The 17,358-nt window shown below is 32.1% G+C and overlaps 3 protein-coding genes across 3 annotated transcripts; all 3 read right to left on the bottom strand.

The window, feature by feature from the left end:
* Window positions 1-592: 592 nt before the first annotated feature.
* On the bottom strand, window positions 593-5,380 carry LOC123012236 (probable multidrug resistance-associated protein lethal(2)03659). Its single transcript, XM_044410124.1, has 9 exons — window positions 5,180-5,380; window positions 4,565-4,798; window positions 3,927-4,514; window positions 2,623-3,876; window positions 2,246-2,570; window positions 2,041-2,191; window positions 1,760-1,990; window positions 760-1,709; window positions 593-707 (listed from the first exon to the last, which is right to left on the bottom strand). The coding sequence occupies exons 1-9, from the start codon at window positions 5,254-5,256 to the stop codon at window positions 681-683; spliced, it is 3,837 nt and encodes a 1,278-aa protein (XP_044266059.1). The 5' UTR covers window positions 5,257-5,380; the 3' UTR covers window positions 593-680.
* A 124-nt stretch (window positions 5,381-5,504) lies between these two features.
* On the bottom strand, window positions 5,505-14,824 carry LOC123012243 (U-scoloptoxin(01)-Cw1a-like). Its single transcript, XM_044410135.1, has 3 exons — window positions 14,258-14,824; window positions 5,918-6,151; window positions 5,505-5,833 (listed from the first exon to the last, which is right to left on the bottom strand). The coding sequence occupies exons 1-3, from the start codon at window positions 14,318-14,320 to the stop codon at window positions 5,657-5,659; spliced, it is 474 nt and encodes a 157-aa protein (XP_044266070.1). The 5' UTR covers window positions 14,321-14,824; the 3' UTR covers window positions 5,505-5,656.
* Window positions 14,825-14,955: 131 nt separating this feature from the next.
* LOC123012240 lies at window positions 14,956-17,018 on the bottom strand. The gene is made up of 3 exons (XM_044410129.1): window positions 16,702-17,018; window positions 15,739-15,966; window positions 14,956-15,684 (listed from the first exon to the last, which is right to left on the bottom strand). The coding sequence occupies exons 1-3, from the start codon at window positions 16,925-16,927 to the stop codon at window positions 15,278-15,280; spliced, it is 861 nt and encodes a 286-aa protein (XP_044266064.1). The 5' UTR covers window positions 16,928-17,018; the 3' UTR covers window positions 14,956-15,277.
* Window positions 17,019-17,358: the final 340 nt, after the last annotated feature.

Here is a 17,358-nt window from a genome sequence, read left to right as displayed (position 1 = left end):
TCTCAAGGTCGATACGACAAATTCTAGGATTGTTTCGGGATTAAAAGTACAATTTTATGCATGGAATGCATAAATCGAAAAAACGCAAGAGACCTCTTTTTTGTGAAAACTTATGAAATTTAGAATTTTGTGGCTGAAAGTGGTAAAAACCAACAGCCAAAATAGTTAGGGTACTTTTTACCCTAAATCCCCCCCCAGTTTAGGACGCTCCTGAGTCAAAATTTCGACATTCAATTTTTGAATTCGTTTGAGTGTATAAAGGTTATCACTTGTACCAAATTTTGTTATTTTATCTACAATAGTTTCTAAAATATTGGAAAAAATCCAAATCCAAATCGATACATGTTTATAGGAAACTTTTATATTAAAATTGAATATTTTATCACCTGCTTAAATCTGTAACAATAAATACGAAAAACCCTGTATAATATACTATTATCTTGAATTAATTTTACTAATACTAGTTGAAAATCCACCTTTTAAGTTGCCTACATTTTAAATTTCATAAAGATCCGTTGGCGAATAACAGAGATGTTAGATGCAAAAGTCTTACGTGGGACATCCTCTATAAGAAATTCAATAAACCAACAAGTTAAAAAAATATACAAATGTTTATTTTACATTATGTACAACACTATTAATTAATACTCATAATTTAAACATTACAATTTGGCTGTAAATTATTTAAGCTGTCTTCTTTCTTGGCTCTGAAATAACAACAAGTTTTAATAAAAATAATACAAAAACGATAATATTTACCTCTCGAGCAATATTTTCTAAATTTAAAGCAGTCACTTTACCGGTGGTTTGGACAAGATTAAACAACAATCCCCGATTATTCAGAAGCTGATAAGGGTGGTCAAACTCTTCCACTCTTCCACTATTCATCACTAAGATTCGATCCGAGTCCATCACAGTATGCAGACGATGAGCAATAGTCAAAACTGTACAATCAGCGAATTTTTTTCTTATTGTATTCTGTATAAGAGCATCAGTGTATGGGTCAACATTGGCTGTGGCTTCATCCATGACCAAAATTTTATTATTTCTAATGAGAGCCCTAGCTAAACACACCAGCTGTCTTTGGCCTACACTGAAATTAGATCCACCTTCTGCGACATATGATTGAAGACCATCTGGAAGTTCTGACACATCTTCTCTCATTTCCACTTGCTCCAACGCGTTCCAGAGGACATCGTCGTTGTATTCATCAAACGGATCCAGATTTTTACGTAAAGGTCCAGAGAACAGGAAAGGTTCTTGTGGAATTATCGATATCACAGATCTGACTTCCTTTAACGGAAGTTTTGTCGTATCTACACCATCAATCACTATTTTGCCTTCTACTGGATACAGTTGGAACAAGGCTGTAATTATCGATGATTTTCCAGCACCAGTCCGGCCAACAATTCCAATTTTCTCTTTGGGATTTACAACAAAATTTAGGTTTTTCAAGACAGACGGTTCCCTGGGATTATATTTGAGAGATACGTCACAAAATTCTATTTGGCCTTTTTCTGGCCAATTTTTTGGCATTTGAACACTTTCATTCCTTTCAGGTTCCGTTTCTACTTTAGTATATTCGAGTAAACGTTCGACTGAAACCATTTGGTTTTCTAATTCGCTCCATTGTCGCATCCCCCATTGAAGACCACTCGCAATTCCAGCAAATTGAGTAATAACAAGTCCAATATCACCTCCATACAAATCTACAATTAATTGCTTATTATGATTATATTGATTACAAAGTGATCACTACTTTGATTGAAGTACAAGAGACTGAAAACTGTTGTAGCTATAAAAATAGCACAAGTTACATCAAGCCACAATCCAAAACATCTATTAGATGCAAGAAATAGGAAAAATGCTCCACTGTGTTTATCTTGGTAGTCGTCAAATTCCTTTATTAGGATATGTTGGGCTGAAAATGCTCGAATTGTACTTAGACCATACATAGAGGCAGTCATGTGGCCATAAATCGAACTTCTAGCTAGAAATAAGTTAGTTGTACATTTGGAAAATAGACAAAAGTGGGCATACTAATGCTTTCAAGCCTTTTGACACTTCTACTCGTGTTGATGTAAAATTTTCTAAAAGTATAGAAAATGAGTAGGAGAATTAACGAAGGTAAGCACAGCCATAAATCGACAATTACTGATATTATCATAGCACCAAATAAATCTAAAGCAACCTAGAAAAAAACTGAGCTTTAGGCTAAGTTTTAAAAAGCGATTCAAATACTTACAGCAACAACATCGTACATAATTTCTGGGATATATTCGTCAATGTTGCCCAAATCGCGTGAAAATCGGTTTAAAATTCTTCCAGAAGGATTATTATTAAAAAATCGCATTGACGCTTTGATGATATTTGTAAAAGTGATACGATGTAAAGTTGAGGAAGCGATAGCAAAAAATAGCATGAAATAGAGTCCATGAGCTACACCAAAAACTAAAACAGCTAAAGTGATTCCTGAGTAAGTATATAGGAAAGTTTCTCTGGGAAACGTTTCATTGTCGTATGTCATATTATTAAGTACTTTATTTTTAAAGTCTTGTTCTTTATTTACCCTAAAAAATTGATTTACTTAGTTTTGCATTTTGTTGTTTATATTTTTATTACCAATAGGCGACGTAATAATCGTAAGTACTTGCAACAACTTGAGCACCAACAAAAACCAAAAACATGAGGAAAGCATTACACAATCCTCCGCCACACTTGAAGTATGACAGATATAGAGACGTTTTAATACTTCCACTTTCCATAAATTCTTTTTCTAGAAGTGGATCATCCTCGCAACTTTCATCATTTGAATTTTCAACTAAGCGAACGTTTTCGTCTTCTTTGAATTCTTCCTCAGTGTGAAAGTGGGATAGCAATTTCGAAAAGTCTAAACCACTAATTTTCAATTCTAAGTAACTACCTTGCATTTCAATTTTGCCATCTTTCATAACAATGATTTTGTCTGCATTGTTCAAATATTGGAGTTGGTGTGTGACAAGTATGCATAATTTGTCTTTGAGAAATTCTTTGATGCATTTTTCGTATAAGTGGCGTCCTACATTGGCATCGACAGCTGATAATGGATCGTCTAGAAGATAAATATCAGCTTTCTTGTAAATACACCTGGCAAGATTAATTCGTGCTTTCTGACCACCACTCAACGACTTTCCTTTTTCACCAACTAGGGTTTTATCACCGTATGGCAAGAGTTTAAAGTCGGAGTCCAAAGCACACAGTTTTACTACTTGTTTGTACCTTTTTTCATCATTAATATCACCAAAAAGAATATTTTGGCGGATACTAGCACCAAATAGCCACGGTTCTTGTGAAGAGTAGGAAATTTCTCCATTGATGGTTACATTACCACTTTTAATAGGCAATTCCTTAAGTATTACGTTGAGCAGACTTGATTTGCCACTACCGACTGAACCTATCACAGCAACTAGTTGGTTTGATGATATGTTGAGGGTGATATTTTCAAGAGTTGGGTCGAGTGATTCGCTTGACCATCTTGCACTCACGTCTTCGAGTGACACTTTTGGCTTATTTGTAATTGTTTTGGAAGATCCGTTGTTAAGCATAAAATTGATATCGTCTACTTGTTCATCAAGCGCCAAAAATTTCTGAATTCTTTTCACTGAGACGTTTACTTCAGCGATAGAACTGACCGCTAGGGAAAATACCGTCGTTATAATTGGTCGCAAAACGGCGTAAATCGCCGTGACAGTAAACATTGTTTTTGCAGTGATGTATTTCCCCAAAAGTATGAATCCAATAACGCTCACAAAAATTGAAACTCTTGTTATAAATATCTCAAAGCAGTACATCAAACCAAGAATAAATCCGCGATTCCTTATTCTTTTTATTTCATATCTGAAAAAAATATCGTTAGATAAATAAAGGTAGTATCATTTTTAATAAACCTCCTCACAAGTGAAATCAATTGTCCGAATGGTTTTTCCCAACAGTACATCTTAATAACTTGTATCCCTGAGATCATTTCATTCATTAAACGAACTCTTTTATCAGTTGTCAACGCAATTTTTAGTCTGAAACTCGAACATTTCTTGCCAAACCACACTTGAATTGGTATAAATGATAATAACAAAGCCATGCCAAAAATAGCAGAAACTCCGATTTCTTGATATAGGAGATAAGTCCCAACTGCAGCTTGTATGGGGGCTATCCAGGTGAAGTTCGCCAAAACAAAACTTTGATCAAATTTGCTTACATCATTTGATAATAAATTGACCAGTTGACCTATTGTTGTATCAACTAGAGCTGTCTTATTAATTCTTAAAATTTTGCGATAAATGAGCGAACTGCAAGCGATTCGCATTTTCATGGCGATATGTGTTAGCCCCATCATGGTTCCATGGGTTATAAGAGCGTCACTTAATCGGCAAAAAACAATAACAGCTGCGTTAACATAAGCCTCGGTTTCGGAAATTTGAGTTTGACTGGTTTCAAAATAAATCACTAAATTCGCTATTGACATTGGCATGACCACCCTGAAATAATAAAAAATAAGAATATTTACGTTTGATGGTTTATTATTTACACTAAAATGATTTCGTTTATTAGTCTTATCAGTCCCAATAGGAGGAAATTTAAAGCAAAGAGTTTGTATAAAGCTTTGTACAATCCTTGATTTTTCTGTATTCGATATTCTACTTTCCATAGTTTTTCGAGTTTGTCACCCAAAATACTGGCTTTGTGCTCGTCTAAGGGTTGGAATAGATCGTTTTCAGTAAGTCCATTTTTGAAGGCACGTTTAAAGATAGGAAACATGTAGCTAAAAATAAATCGGAGAATTTTAATCTATCAATTGGGTTATTAAAAGATTAAATTTTTAACACATGTGAAATTAATGTTAGATGTTGCTTAATAAGATTGCTCAAGGAATTTTATTTAATCAAATTGTTGTTCTTTATATCGACATAATGTATTTTAATTCAATGCATTTTAATTAACAGGAGTAAGGTTAACATTGTAAGTTTATTGTGTGAGTTTATTCCGAATAACACGTGTAAGTATGAAATGAAACATGCATTCAATAAAGAAGCCGTTCTATTCGTAATAATATTTACCGAAAACTTGTTTTTTATATCAAAATGTGTAATTAAAAAGTCAGCAGCAGTTGAAGCTGTGATAAATTTTACTCATATTTACTTACGTGTAAGTGAGTTTTGATAAAATGTTGGCTTTTTCGACCGGATTGGGTTTTTTCTCACAGTTTGAAGATCTGTCCATTGTTGCAAAATCACTAAAATTATCCTCGAAAAAGAATGGAATACACCTTCTCCACGGAAAGCCAAATACAAACTAAACTAACGACGCATGATCATGCAGATTATGGAACGAACCTACTATCACATATCCTACTAGTATAAGAAAAAATTTCATGGGACATGTCGATCTCTGTTCAACCTACTTGTTGTTCGTGTAATTTATCATACTTTCGATCGTAGCGCCTTCCTCAAAGCAATAAAACTCGTAAATTGTGTAATATAGTTTATTTTAAATCGTACATTATTGCGAAAATTGCAAAACCCGGCAAGACCTTCGAGGGACTCAGGGGTGCCCCATAATGCCCAAAAACCACCACCTACCCTTCCTTGGTCAGCACACTCTTAACCCCTCGACCATCTATCTAGTTCTTGTAAGGTCCCCTCCGTGACAAAACCTGGGGCACCTCCTGTGGTACTGCCGTGACATCCTCTAGACTGTCTTCCAATTCTTCGTTACCCAAATTCGTATTTAAATCGTAATAACGTGGCGAATCAGCACAATCCATCGCCTCGTCTGACCTGGTACAGGTGAAGATTTCCTGAAAGAGAGGGTCAACAGCCTCGGTCAAACTCTGGCTTCTGTTACACTTAGCTTAATTTGAATAAAGTAAGAGCCGTCATACCTGGTTGAAGACAGTGTCTTCCGGACAAATGAAGCTCCATCTGAAGGTCTGGTTGTGGCCATCAGAGTAGGTGATAGGGAGACATACGTGGAAGATTTGACAATCGTTTTCCACATCCGCATAGTAGCCATAAGCACGGTTATCGCAGCTGAAGGAGTCGCTAATGTCGAGACGAATGCTTGTGGCGTTGCTGGGTAGAGTGAGAAGTTGAGGGGGTGTTTGGCTAGGGATAATCTGCAGAAATTGAGATTACTAGAATTCTTGAGATTAATCATATCGCGGTAACGGTCATATGCAACATTTTCAGCGGTTTTGGTGAGATTATTGTGTTTAAAAAGCCGCGAAGAATGGTCGTTTGCGTTATGATTGTAGTTGTTTCTGTATTCACAATCATGATACAAGGTGAACAAAAAGTATAAAACGAAGCATTTTTTTAATCATTTGCCTTCAGAAAATAATAATAAAAATTGCTATAAAGTGCTATTAAAATGTGATCGTGTATTGAGAATGAAATTTTGTTTTGTTTTTGTTAAAATCGCAAGTTATACATATGCAACCATTTTTGATAAAAATTGAGTAAAGTCAAAAGTTACAAAAACACATACGCATATTATAACTCATAACTAAGGCTCGGATTATATGTACGAAAAATCCGTAAAATATGCTTATATATATGCACGTATTTTCACAAAAATATGCACAAAATATTAAGAAATATGCTCGAATATATGCCAAATATGCATCGATATGCAAATCTTTTAACAATAAAAAATCAAAGTTGGAATAAATTTTTATCCTCGAGTACACTAAAGTTTGTATTTTTTCATCTTGAACCGCACACGATGAACGAAAGAGAATAAATAAATTGGTTTTGCCTCAGACAAGCCATTTCAATAACCTAGTAATTAAACCTTTCTAAGAAATCTGTACTTTTCAGATCACATCACTTTAAACAATTTTGCTAAAATTTATTTGCAGGCAACTACTTATCCACATAGAAGGATTTATTCGTTTTATACCAAGTGAATAAAAAGTATGGAACCAAACATTTTTTTAACTCAAAGCAACACAAAATTTCGTTTTGAAAATACGATCAGATTTATTATATTACTTTATTTTATATTAATTATTATTTTCCTGAAAACCGTTTGGTTCTAAACTTCATATTCACCCTGTATAAAATGAATTTAAAGAGGAAACACTTAGGATACTAATTCTTTGAATCCGGCTTACGAATTACTGATTGTTTTCTTTTTAACATATTTTGTAATCGGATCATTTTTTCTTAAACTGGCCAATTTTTAACTTGAACTGAAATTTTTAATCGGAAATTTGTGATTTGAAGAAAATATGCACAAATATGCATTATTTCCTAAAATATGCACGAAATTGCCAAAATATGCATTTTTTTAATTGGCTTATTTTAATCAAAAAACATTAGATATGCATAGAAAACTTACAAAATTTTGTTGATATACCTCTTAATAACAAATATGCATTTTGCATATAATTCGAGTCTTACTCATAACACACGTGCGTGTTATATTTTATGAAGCGTTTTTAAATAAAATAAAGAGAACTAATATTCACACCAAGTTAATTTACTAAAACACGAATGCAACATAAATTCTTCTAAGTTTCGTTGAGTTTTCTCTTGACAGTTAAGTACACTTTTGAAAATCTCAACAGAAATTTCGAAACTGACGCTTGACGTTTGTTATGTTTTCATATTGCCAAGCATTCTGATTATTTTGTTCATTTACTTGTGTTCTCTTTACTCTCGATCTGAATAACACGTTTGCGGATAAAATAGTACAGAGTGGTTATAAATGATTTTCATCTAGCCAACTTTGGAATTTTTTTGTATGTAACTTTATTTGTGCCGCTCTACTTTTTTGAAAGCTCTAGTTCTGTCATTAGTGTCACTTATTAATTAATAATAAATTGTTGTTACTTAAACTTGTATCGTTTAAACTAATTTCCAATAATAATTAATAATAATGTATACTTTGGAAGAAAACAAGTTTATAATTAAAGTCTATTTTCCAAGTGGACGCTTAGTAAACGGTGATTTTTTAATTTTGAGTTAAAACTAGTAGGAACCCCTTTCGTAAAGCGGCATTTTTTATTTTACATGGAAAATTCACAGCTGGCTAGATAAAAATCATTTATAACTACTTTGAATATCTACTACTCTGTAAAAAAAGTATCGGGAATTCTCGATTTAAAGAGTTCATGTAGAAGATATCTTAATAATTCTTGTCTAGTATATTGATATGTACAAACCATACTCTCTTACCAAGCCAAATTTTATCGCTATAGATCAAGTGGTTTGTTTAAAATTGTTTTTACCATAACTTGTGGTTAAGTCAGACTTGTGATTTTTGTCATGAATTTCACCACCGATCAGAGAATTTGCTTAAAATTTTGTGTTGCCAACATAAATTCGTGTAGTGAATCTTTGAAAATTTTGCAAAAAACTTTGGGGACTCATGTATGTCAAAAACACAAGAATATGAGTGTACAAAAGATTTCATTTGGGCCGGAAAGAGGTTACTGACTTTGTTCGTTCTGGACGATCGTCAACAGTAAAGACGTTGGAAAATGTAAAGAAAATCAAAGAAATGATGACTGCAAATCATCATTTAGGTTTAAGGGTTGTATTATTTAGCCGTTGTGAAATGTGTGTAAAAAATATTCTCTGGAAAAGGCCAGATTTGTGGAAAGACAACTCTGGAAATTTGCACCATGACAGTGCGCCTGCACACACAGCACAATCCTGCACAAATTTTTGGATAAAAACTCCACAAATGTCATTAATCAAGCACCGTATTTAGCTAACATGGCCCTATGTGACGTTTTTCCATTTTTTAAACTTAAATTGCCTTGCGAGGAAGGCTTTTTGAGTCCATAAAAGACATCAAACAAAATTCGCAGAAAGAACTGAAAGCCATACCTTCCGCTGTTTGTAAGAAGTGTTTTGACGATTGAGTTAAACGTTCGCATATGCGTGTCGCTTTTTTTACTTTACAGGGATTTACAGGGATCAAATAAAAATTGATCAATAATAACGTAGTACTAGGTATTTTATTTAAAATTTCCCGGTACTTTTTGTACATACAGAAGGTAGGTATGTTATTTGGAGTAATGGGATTATGTGGCTGAATCATTTGAATAATTCTTTTTTCGTGTATTTGATAGAAATATAGTACATTGTTCAATTCAAAATTGTAAAGAAAAGTGACACTTTGATCGTTAGCAACACATTTCTTTACGATTTCAGTTAGCAACACTTTTCTTCACGATTTTGGATATTTAGCGACCATTAAATAAAGCAACCATTAAACTTTATACATTTTAATTATGAATATTAATAGAAAATTACCATTTTTTTAAGTATTAAATGTTTTTCTACTTTTAGCAAACGTAATTCATCAGCTCGGCAGGCCCATATGTAAAGCAAAAATCATAACTACTTTCATGAACAAGAAGGTATCATCCGGGGCCTTAGTGAAAAACCTGTTGATGTTATCCATCGTAAAAACCTTAGATTTTTGGCCACATATCCGTCATTTTGACGTTTTAAATATTCAAGCAACAAGTAGAAATGTCAACATTTTCTTTAATAGCCAGTGTACTTTTTAACATTGAATACCATGATCACAATGTTGAAGATTTCAAACTTTTAGCATACAACAATACGTTAAAAATTAGTACTGAAAATTAATGTAATTAATGACATTAGGATGTTTTCATCACTTCTCTCTACTTTTTTTTATTTTCTCCATGAACAAAACTGTTCATAAGTTTATACATACATTTCTCTTGTCTTCGACGGTAGAAAATTTGAATTAACTTCTGCTACTGTTGTTAAAATATTGCAAAACTTTTCACCCAATTCAGTCATTTTGCACAATGAAAAATTTATTTACTAAAAACAACGTTCTCTTGTTTTGCTACCATGTTAGCAAAATATGAGACCTTGATCAATTAATTTTTCTTCATTTTTACATTTTAGTCCTTTTGGTCCTTTTGTTGATATAATATAAATACAACATAAAAATGTTTTAACTCCAAACAACAAAAAATCAATAAATAATATAACAATAAATTAAAATAAATTTTACTAAAGAAATAAAAAAATAAAATACAAGTCAATGAAAACAAATTCAAATAAACGTGTAGTTTTAGATACCTATTTAATTTTTATTTATACTTATAAATTATGGGATTTCATTAATTTTAAATATTCGTCTAAAACATTAAATGAACTGCAATAATTACTAAACTTGGCAACGCGAAAAACGCAAACGGCTTTTAGTTATCTTGTTCTTTTTTTTTTGTCTTTACACAACTACAGAAAATACATTTTTGGTTTCCGCGTTACTATGTGCTTAACTCATATACAAATGCGCTAACTTGGCGAAGTTACAATATTCATATTAAAAATTTTTGTAATTTTTGAAATTGTGCCAGCAGTGTGAAAAAAATTGAGATTTTCACTGAAAATGTAAAAAATCCCTAGATTATTAAGAAAAATTGAAAAAAATCCCTTTTTCCTTTTTTGTTAGAAAAATCCCTACAACTACGGAAAAATTCCCTAATCTGGCATCACTGGTGATACCATAAAACTATCGTAACGCTAATGCGATATGGTTTGACCACGTGATTTGTTTTATTAAACACGCGCGATTTTTTATCGTTACGATTACACTAAACAGTGCAAGTTTATGCGTGTCTTCGCACGACTTACTATAATTCGTAGCGATTAAGTTCAGTACAGTTGCAGCAATATTGCCTGTATAATACGCCAATATGACCAAGAAAGTGGTGAAATATTTATTTAATACTTTAACTCTTATTGAGTTATTCAAAAGAAAACAGTGATGATTACATGGACAGAGTGAAAAAACAAAAAAAAACGTATCTGGGGTCACAAATTCATGCTTAAGAAGTTTTTCAAGAAGGGTACAAAATTAAGCATCAACAATTCTTGCTTGTAACAAGGGATGACCTCATCAAAAATGCCATTTTTTTAAAAAACTTCCCTTTAGCCCTTTTCCTTCGCTGAAAAATCAGTGCTAATAGTAGAGTTTTACATTTATTTTTCATGGCACTTTAAAACAGACTGCGGGACTACGGAAACACCGAAAACTTCGCGAAATTTTATGATATTTAAATATCATTGTATGTGAAAAATGAATATCATATCGCAACGATATGATATGGTAGCAATATCGCGTCGTGTGAAAACGGTCTTATATGCGCTCTTTTATAAAGTACGTCGTCAATCACAACGTATTTTTAGTACCGTGCAACAAAAAACTAGAGTAGGCGGCGATTAATATTCTACAGTTGGCAACACATCGGCTGGGAATCTGGGCTGGAAATTTTCTACACAAACTGAAAGTGAAAATGACTATTCACTGCTTTCGTCTTGTATAGTGTTTTTCTAATAACTTGCAACATTAAAAATTTTCTGCTCTTAAGTGAACATTATTTCACTCAAAATCAATAAAACGCAAAACTTGTCAAAGTTTCCGGTGACATTTGATGTCAAAAATCAGGACTGCCATCTGAAGGACTTTAATCACCCCCTACTCTAATTTATTTTTTTTAGATTGCACGGTATGTAGGTACATAAAATACTCTTATTATGGAACTTTGTCAATTTCGACATTATTTTGAGACATTTCTTTATAACAATTTCTGAATTTAGTAAAATTTCTTATGCAACAATAGTGTTGGATTTTTTTTAAGACAACACAAGTTTTATAGTTTAAAAATATTGTTGTCTTAGTAGCTATTCTCGCATTTTTTGACTTCATTTGATTCCCGTTGGCGTTTTAATCTGACAATTTTGTACAAGTCGTGATAAATTAAAAACGATGACATTCATGAAGCAATTGCTCATTCAATTGAAGCAATGGAAGACATTTTTGCAATTTTTGTAGTTATGTCTTTGTCAATTAGAGTTTTTTATTTCATAAATGAATCATTTTCGAACTCATGTTTATGTTTATGTTACAGCGACAGTATCAGTTAAATGTTGATACGAATAAGCAATTGTTTCATAAATGTCATCGCTTTTCATTTATCACGACCAACTTGTGCACAATTCATTGTTACTATTTGCGAAGCCATAACTCTTTAACGAGCGAAGATAGAAAAAAGAACTTTTCTTTCTCAGAATAACGTTTTCTATCATTTGTTGACGTATTTTGACCACTGACCAGGTCAAAATTTTGGTAAAAAAATTAGTAGCAGCTTATCTCCATAGCCACAGATTTTGTTTGTTTTTTATTTTTGTTCTTAGACATTTTGTTAAAAAATTATGGTTGCTTTTATGTTGAGATGTTGTTAAATATTGATTTTTATGAACTTTGTGTGCCCGTTTTTGAAAACGTTATAATCGAATACCTGAGTACAGACATTATACAGGGTGTGTTAGAACTCGCGCCTCAGAGAAAAATTTCAAGCAAGATAAGATATCAGAAACGTGGAAAAAATGTTCAAAAAATTCAATCTCTCAAAAAATTGTGACATTTATTTTTTGACATTTGACATTTATTTTTTATGTCTATTTAATGGTACTGATGATCTTATATATGTTTCTTATAATTATTTAGTAAAGGTACAAAAATTTTGACAATAAAAGCCACAAATAACATTAAACTGGGTTACAATTTAGGATACAGCTTCTTTGTTTCCTCTTCTAATAGCCTGTAGTAAACAACCTTGGAAAATTATTTTTCCAACATAAACAAATAGTCAAATTGTAAAATTAAAACTCTTATAACTTCGAAATTTTTGTAGATAGAATTTTTTAAATATTTTTACCATGTTTTTGGTATCGTACCTTACATGGCATTTTTCTCTGGGACGCAAGTTTTGGCGCACCCTGTATACAGACAAAAGATTACATTGCAGGTATTAAGAGATAGGCACTAAATTTTGTGTAATTTATTGAAATGAAGTTGATGCATGTTCTAAATTTTTCTTTAGCGTTAGTTTAAAAAATGTCACTTTTTCGACTCCTTTCTCAAATATAGTGCAACAAGACACCCTTATTTAATTGCGTTCTTTTTTATTCATGTTTATTTTGTATTCTCGTCAATTTCTTGCTTAAAATTAGAGAATGTTTAGCAAACCTGCATTACAAATTGCGTCCATATTTTAACGGTGTTATTTTTCTGACTTCCTGTTTGCGAACTTTGCATTTCCAAATTTAGAAAAACTGTTAACGGTACCAAATTTGTCCGTATTTTTGTATTTCGTCTCTAAATCTTCTTAGACGCTTTTTTCTTAGACGTTTAATGATATTGTTTTCAAATTAATTCAGAAATTGGAATTGTTAACTTCCTTTATTAAAATTACCATGAATGAATTTGCTAGTGGTGTCAAACTTTAAGACTGCTTGGCATTTCCATTTAATAAAAAACAGACTTTAATTTTAAATTGCAACAATCATATGATACAAAAACTAATATATTTGTTACTATGATTATATTATTTGTTCCAAAGTTTTAAAATAATTTTATACGGAGTGTCCCACATAAGTTTTTCGAGTCTAATATCTTTGTTTTTTGGTAATGGATTTTTATGAAATTAAAAAAAAATTAGAAGGCGGAGTGATTCAATTAGTAAATATTAATAATATTACTTCAAGGTAGAAAAAATCGTTTTACCACAAATTTTCTCAATTTAAAATTAAGTGAAACTATTATTATATTATTTAGCACTAAAAAATAGACCTCTACACAAAAAAATAACTAAAACACTCGTTTAAATTAGCAAAAAATTTTAACCTAATTTCTGAAAGAGTTTTATCAAAGTTAACTTTAAAACAAATGCTTAATATCTCTAAGTATCATTTTGTAGAATCAGCTTGTATAGTCGCCCATGCTGTTGCACCTTTAGCTACTTTTCTCAATTTTTTTTTCTTGTAACCGGGACCTTTTTCAAGGATAGATTTTTGTTTACAGTACACATTTTTTATTAGGTAAATAACAATTTCATATAAATTTTAAGTAAGTAATTTAGCATTCTTAAAAGCCCAATTAAGGGCTAGGATTCTATTAGTAATGCAATAATAATCTTTACCTTCTAAGTAATCTATATTTTAAATTTCGCTAGAATCCGTTGGCATATTGGATCCGAATTATTTCTTAAAAATATATTTTTACTTTAGATGCAGTAATTTTTGTTGACTTTTTTTATTGTTTCTAAAAATTCTTAGGTAGGTATATTGTAGAACATAAAAAATTGCATTGAACAAAAAGATTTTTATGCAGAAGTATCAGTAGATAACAATGGTAAATAAAAATGTTTTTTACTTACTCTTAGTTTAGGGGCGCAATTCACCACGCAAAATAAAATGGGCACGACATTCAAGAACTTCATGTTGAGTCTTTTCGCACCTATTTTTTACAAATTCACTCGACTCTATGTGACACCTCACTATAGCCAATAGTTTATATACGAACTACGACAAAGATGGACAAATGGTATAAAGAAAGACATATCCAAGCGGAAGCCGGTACATCTTTTAACAATACCACAAATAGTTTAGCGATGCCACGATTATCGGTACAACTGGACAAATAAGTATTCGTAGTAGTACATTTATGTATTCAATAAAAAAATAGAGGTAGTGGTCCAGACAAAAAACTGTCAGCAAACATGATTTTGTGGAGCATTTTTAGAAACCGCAGTAGATTTTTTAGGGTGCTTAATATTTTTCTTGTGACTTAAATAGTTTTTTTTGTCTTATCTGGGTAGTGACCCAAAAATCGTCAAGCTTGTTTTATTTGGGCAGCTTTAGCAGACGTAAAAAAATCAGTATTCGTCGTGTGTCCGAAAGAAGCATTCATTGGATGAATAAAGCAATAAATCCACTTTTGGTCAGTGCATTGGTGCCGTTTTTCATTCATTCATTGATCTAGAAATTCATATAATCACTACGTGAGGAGTATTTTTTCATAAAACAGGAATCATTTGTACCTAGATGTAATTATCATATCATTACTCACGTACTGTTTCAGTCAAGACGTATATTTTAGATTCTTGTACAATGTTACACGTGCCTGAACTTTTGTCACATGCGAGTAATCCAGTTACATTTTTTAATGTATGTTACATCATCACTTATACTAGACAAGTTAAAAAAAGTTTTCAACAGTTCTGAATTAATTCTAACCTACATATACAAAAAAATAAATAAGAATAAATTAAAATAAGTTATTTGTAAATGCTTCCACACTTATGACTAGTTACTCGAGTTTTAAAAAAATTTACAAGTTCTCATACGAAATGCAATACCTGAGAACACCTCTAATCCTACAATGCCTCAGTTATGATTTAACCGAACCAGGAGAAACCCGATTCGTCTTTCTCAACTTTTTTGTAAGGTCGTTGTTTAGCATATACTAAATTATGTGGGGAAGTTTCTTCCTCCTCGTAAGAACGGCCCCAATAACCGCCTCCGGGGCCGGAACTTCCCCAATCGTCATCCCCTTCATAGTGGTGCTGGTGTTGGGCGTGCTCGTAGTAAATTACTTTTTGTGGTTGATGTCCTTTCTTCAAATCTAAATAGAATCTCGCCGCATTCAAAATCAATCCAGCCAAAGCTACTAAAAAGAATTTCACTTGCAATGCCGCTGATAGAGCTTTCAAAAGTAAAGTTAATTTTGCTTTAAGAACAATTCCAATGATAATCAGTTTGATCAAGGCGATGAGCTTCCCCTTCTTCTTCTTTTTACGTGATTCTGCAAATAATTCAATGAGAATTATTATAAAATGAGTTGAAAGTATATACAAACCTCCAACTTTTCTGCTACTGGGTTTTACAGAAGATTCTTCGCTTTCTTCAATTGTGCTTTCAATCTGATCGTCTTCCTCCCCTTCTCGGGCACTTTTGAAGAAGCTGAATATACCTTCTCTGAACACATCGGTTAATTCTGAGACGATTCTATTGATGGCTTTGCTCAAATTACTTGGAGAATTTTCATTATTGGCTCGACTTGTAGCTTTTGAAACATCGGCTTGTGCTGTAAAAAAATACTTTTCATTCCCACGAGAAAGTTTTATTTAGTTTAAAATTCTGAACCATCCTTGTGCCACTTTGAAAAATCAAATTTTGACCGCTAAAGTAACGGTTTTGTCGTCATCCTGTGAATAGTTATTGCGCGAATATACGGTTTATGTTTTGTTTAAATTAACTCTTGTGGAATTTTGTATTTACAATTGTACAGATGGTGGCAGGAAACAGACGCATTGTTCATTTTTAACATCACGAATAATAATAATTCATAATTAAAATAAACGTTCAATTTTGATGATTATGCAACTAGTTATACAGTGGTGTTCAGTTTAAGATGTTTGGAGTAAAATTATTTTAATGGAAGAGTTTGTTCGGATTCTTCAACCCATTCAACACATGGCTAACCTCAATTAAGCGTAAACAAGGTTTCTTGTTCCACATTATTTACTAAAAGAGGACAGAAACAGGAAATGTTTAAATTTTATTGACAAAATCTAAATTTTTTAATGTTAAATTTTCAATTCTTGCTAATTCGAGTTAATTAGAACATAATTGGAATAACTAGAGTTCAATGTTTCTGACATGTCAAAAAAAGGATGTTTTGGAATAAAACTGATTTATAGCAATTTCCAAAAATGAGCAATCTTTGCTTTTTTATTAAAAGTTTTACAGTTTTTTTAGTTTAAAATCTTTCCGAAAATTCTTTGATCGTACTGTCCCAGTTAACTCCACCACGGCTTACCTAAAATTTCATTCTTCTTTTCCTCCACAAACGCATCTCCTACGTCCAAAAAGCATGAAATATCTCGTATTAGACCACATGTTATGAGATCACCTAAGGAGATCTTGCGTGAACTGCTTTTTCGCACTGTTACAGTTTCAAGTTCACTGTTATTTTTCTCAATAGAGGCACAAAAACCCGTCGAAAAAACCGCAATTAGTAGCCAAAATATCAATGAGTAATCCATGGTGGTTGTTAAGGCACACTTAAATTAGAACACACCTTCATGAAGAACTAGTCGCCTTGAACTTTAAAACAAATCTGAAGGACATGATGGTTGTGTGAAGGCTTTATAAGCAAGAGAGATCGCTGTAGCCATGCTCATGGCTCACTTAAATGTAGAACATCGTGTCTGGTAGGTTATACAAAAATTGATAATACCTGCTTATTGGATTCGGTATGATGATGTCAGGTGAAGCTACATGAGAAAGTTGAGAAGATTTTTGTTAAAATAAAACTCTCGGTGGATTGTGGTTCTTTGTTGGAGTATAATAAAATTATCTAAAATTATATTTTTCGTAAATAATTCTAGTGAAATCAACAAGTTTGTCTTTTACATAAAATTTTTTTGTGATAAAAAAATAAAATGTGATAAAATTTTGTGACCTATTGGACTTC

This window comes from Tribolium madens, unplaced genomic scaffold (genome assembly GCF_015345945.1).
Source record: "Tribolium madens isolate multiple individuals breed KSU strain unplaced genomic scaffold, Tmad_KSU_1.1 Scaffold_91;HRSCAF=231;Tcas5.2_LG7, whole genome shotgun sequence".
NCBI classification, from domain to species: domain Eukaryota; kingdom Metazoa; phylum Arthropoda; class Insecta; order Coleoptera; family Tenebrionidae; genus Tribolium; species Tribolium madens.
This window is presented reverse-complemented; position numbering and strand designations above follow the sequence as displayed.

Coding starts and splice junctions, on each gene's coding strand:
- LOC123012236 (XM_044410124.1), bottom strand. CDS start 5,256: ATGGACAGATCTTCAAACTGTGAGAAAAAACCCAATCCGGTCGAAAAA. Junction 2,192..2,245: donor TTATGTACGATGTTGTTGCT/GTAAGTATTTGA, acceptor GTTTTTTTCTAG/GTTGCTTTAGATTTATTTGG. Junction 1,991..2,040: donor CAAAAGGCTTGAAAGCATTA/GTATGCCCACTT, acceptor ACTTATTTCTAG/CTAGAAGTTCGATTTATGGC.
- LOC123012243 (XM_044410135.1), bottom strand. CDS start 14,320: ATGAAGTTCTTGAATGTCGTGCCCATTTTATTTTGCGTGGTGAATTGC. Junction 6,152..14,257: donor ATTGCGCCCCTAAACTAAGA/GTAAGTAAAAAA, acceptor CAATTTCTGCAG/ATTATCCCTAGCCAAACACC. Junction 5,834..5,917: donor AAGACACTGTCTTCAACCAG/GTATGACGGCTC, acceptor CCTCTCTTTCAG/GAAATCTTCACCTGTACCAG.
- LOC123012240 (XM_044410129.1), bottom strand. CDS start 16,927: ATGGATTACTCATTGATATTTTGGCTACTAATTGCGGTTTTTTCGACG. Junction 15,967..16,701: donor AAAGAAGAATGAAATTTTAG/GTAAGCCGTGGT, acceptor ATTTTTTTACAG/CACAAGCCGATGTTTCAAAA. Junction 15,685..15,738: donor CAGTAGCAGAAAAGTTGGAG/GTTTGTATATAC, acceptor AATTATTTGCAG/AATCACGTAAAAAGAAGAAG.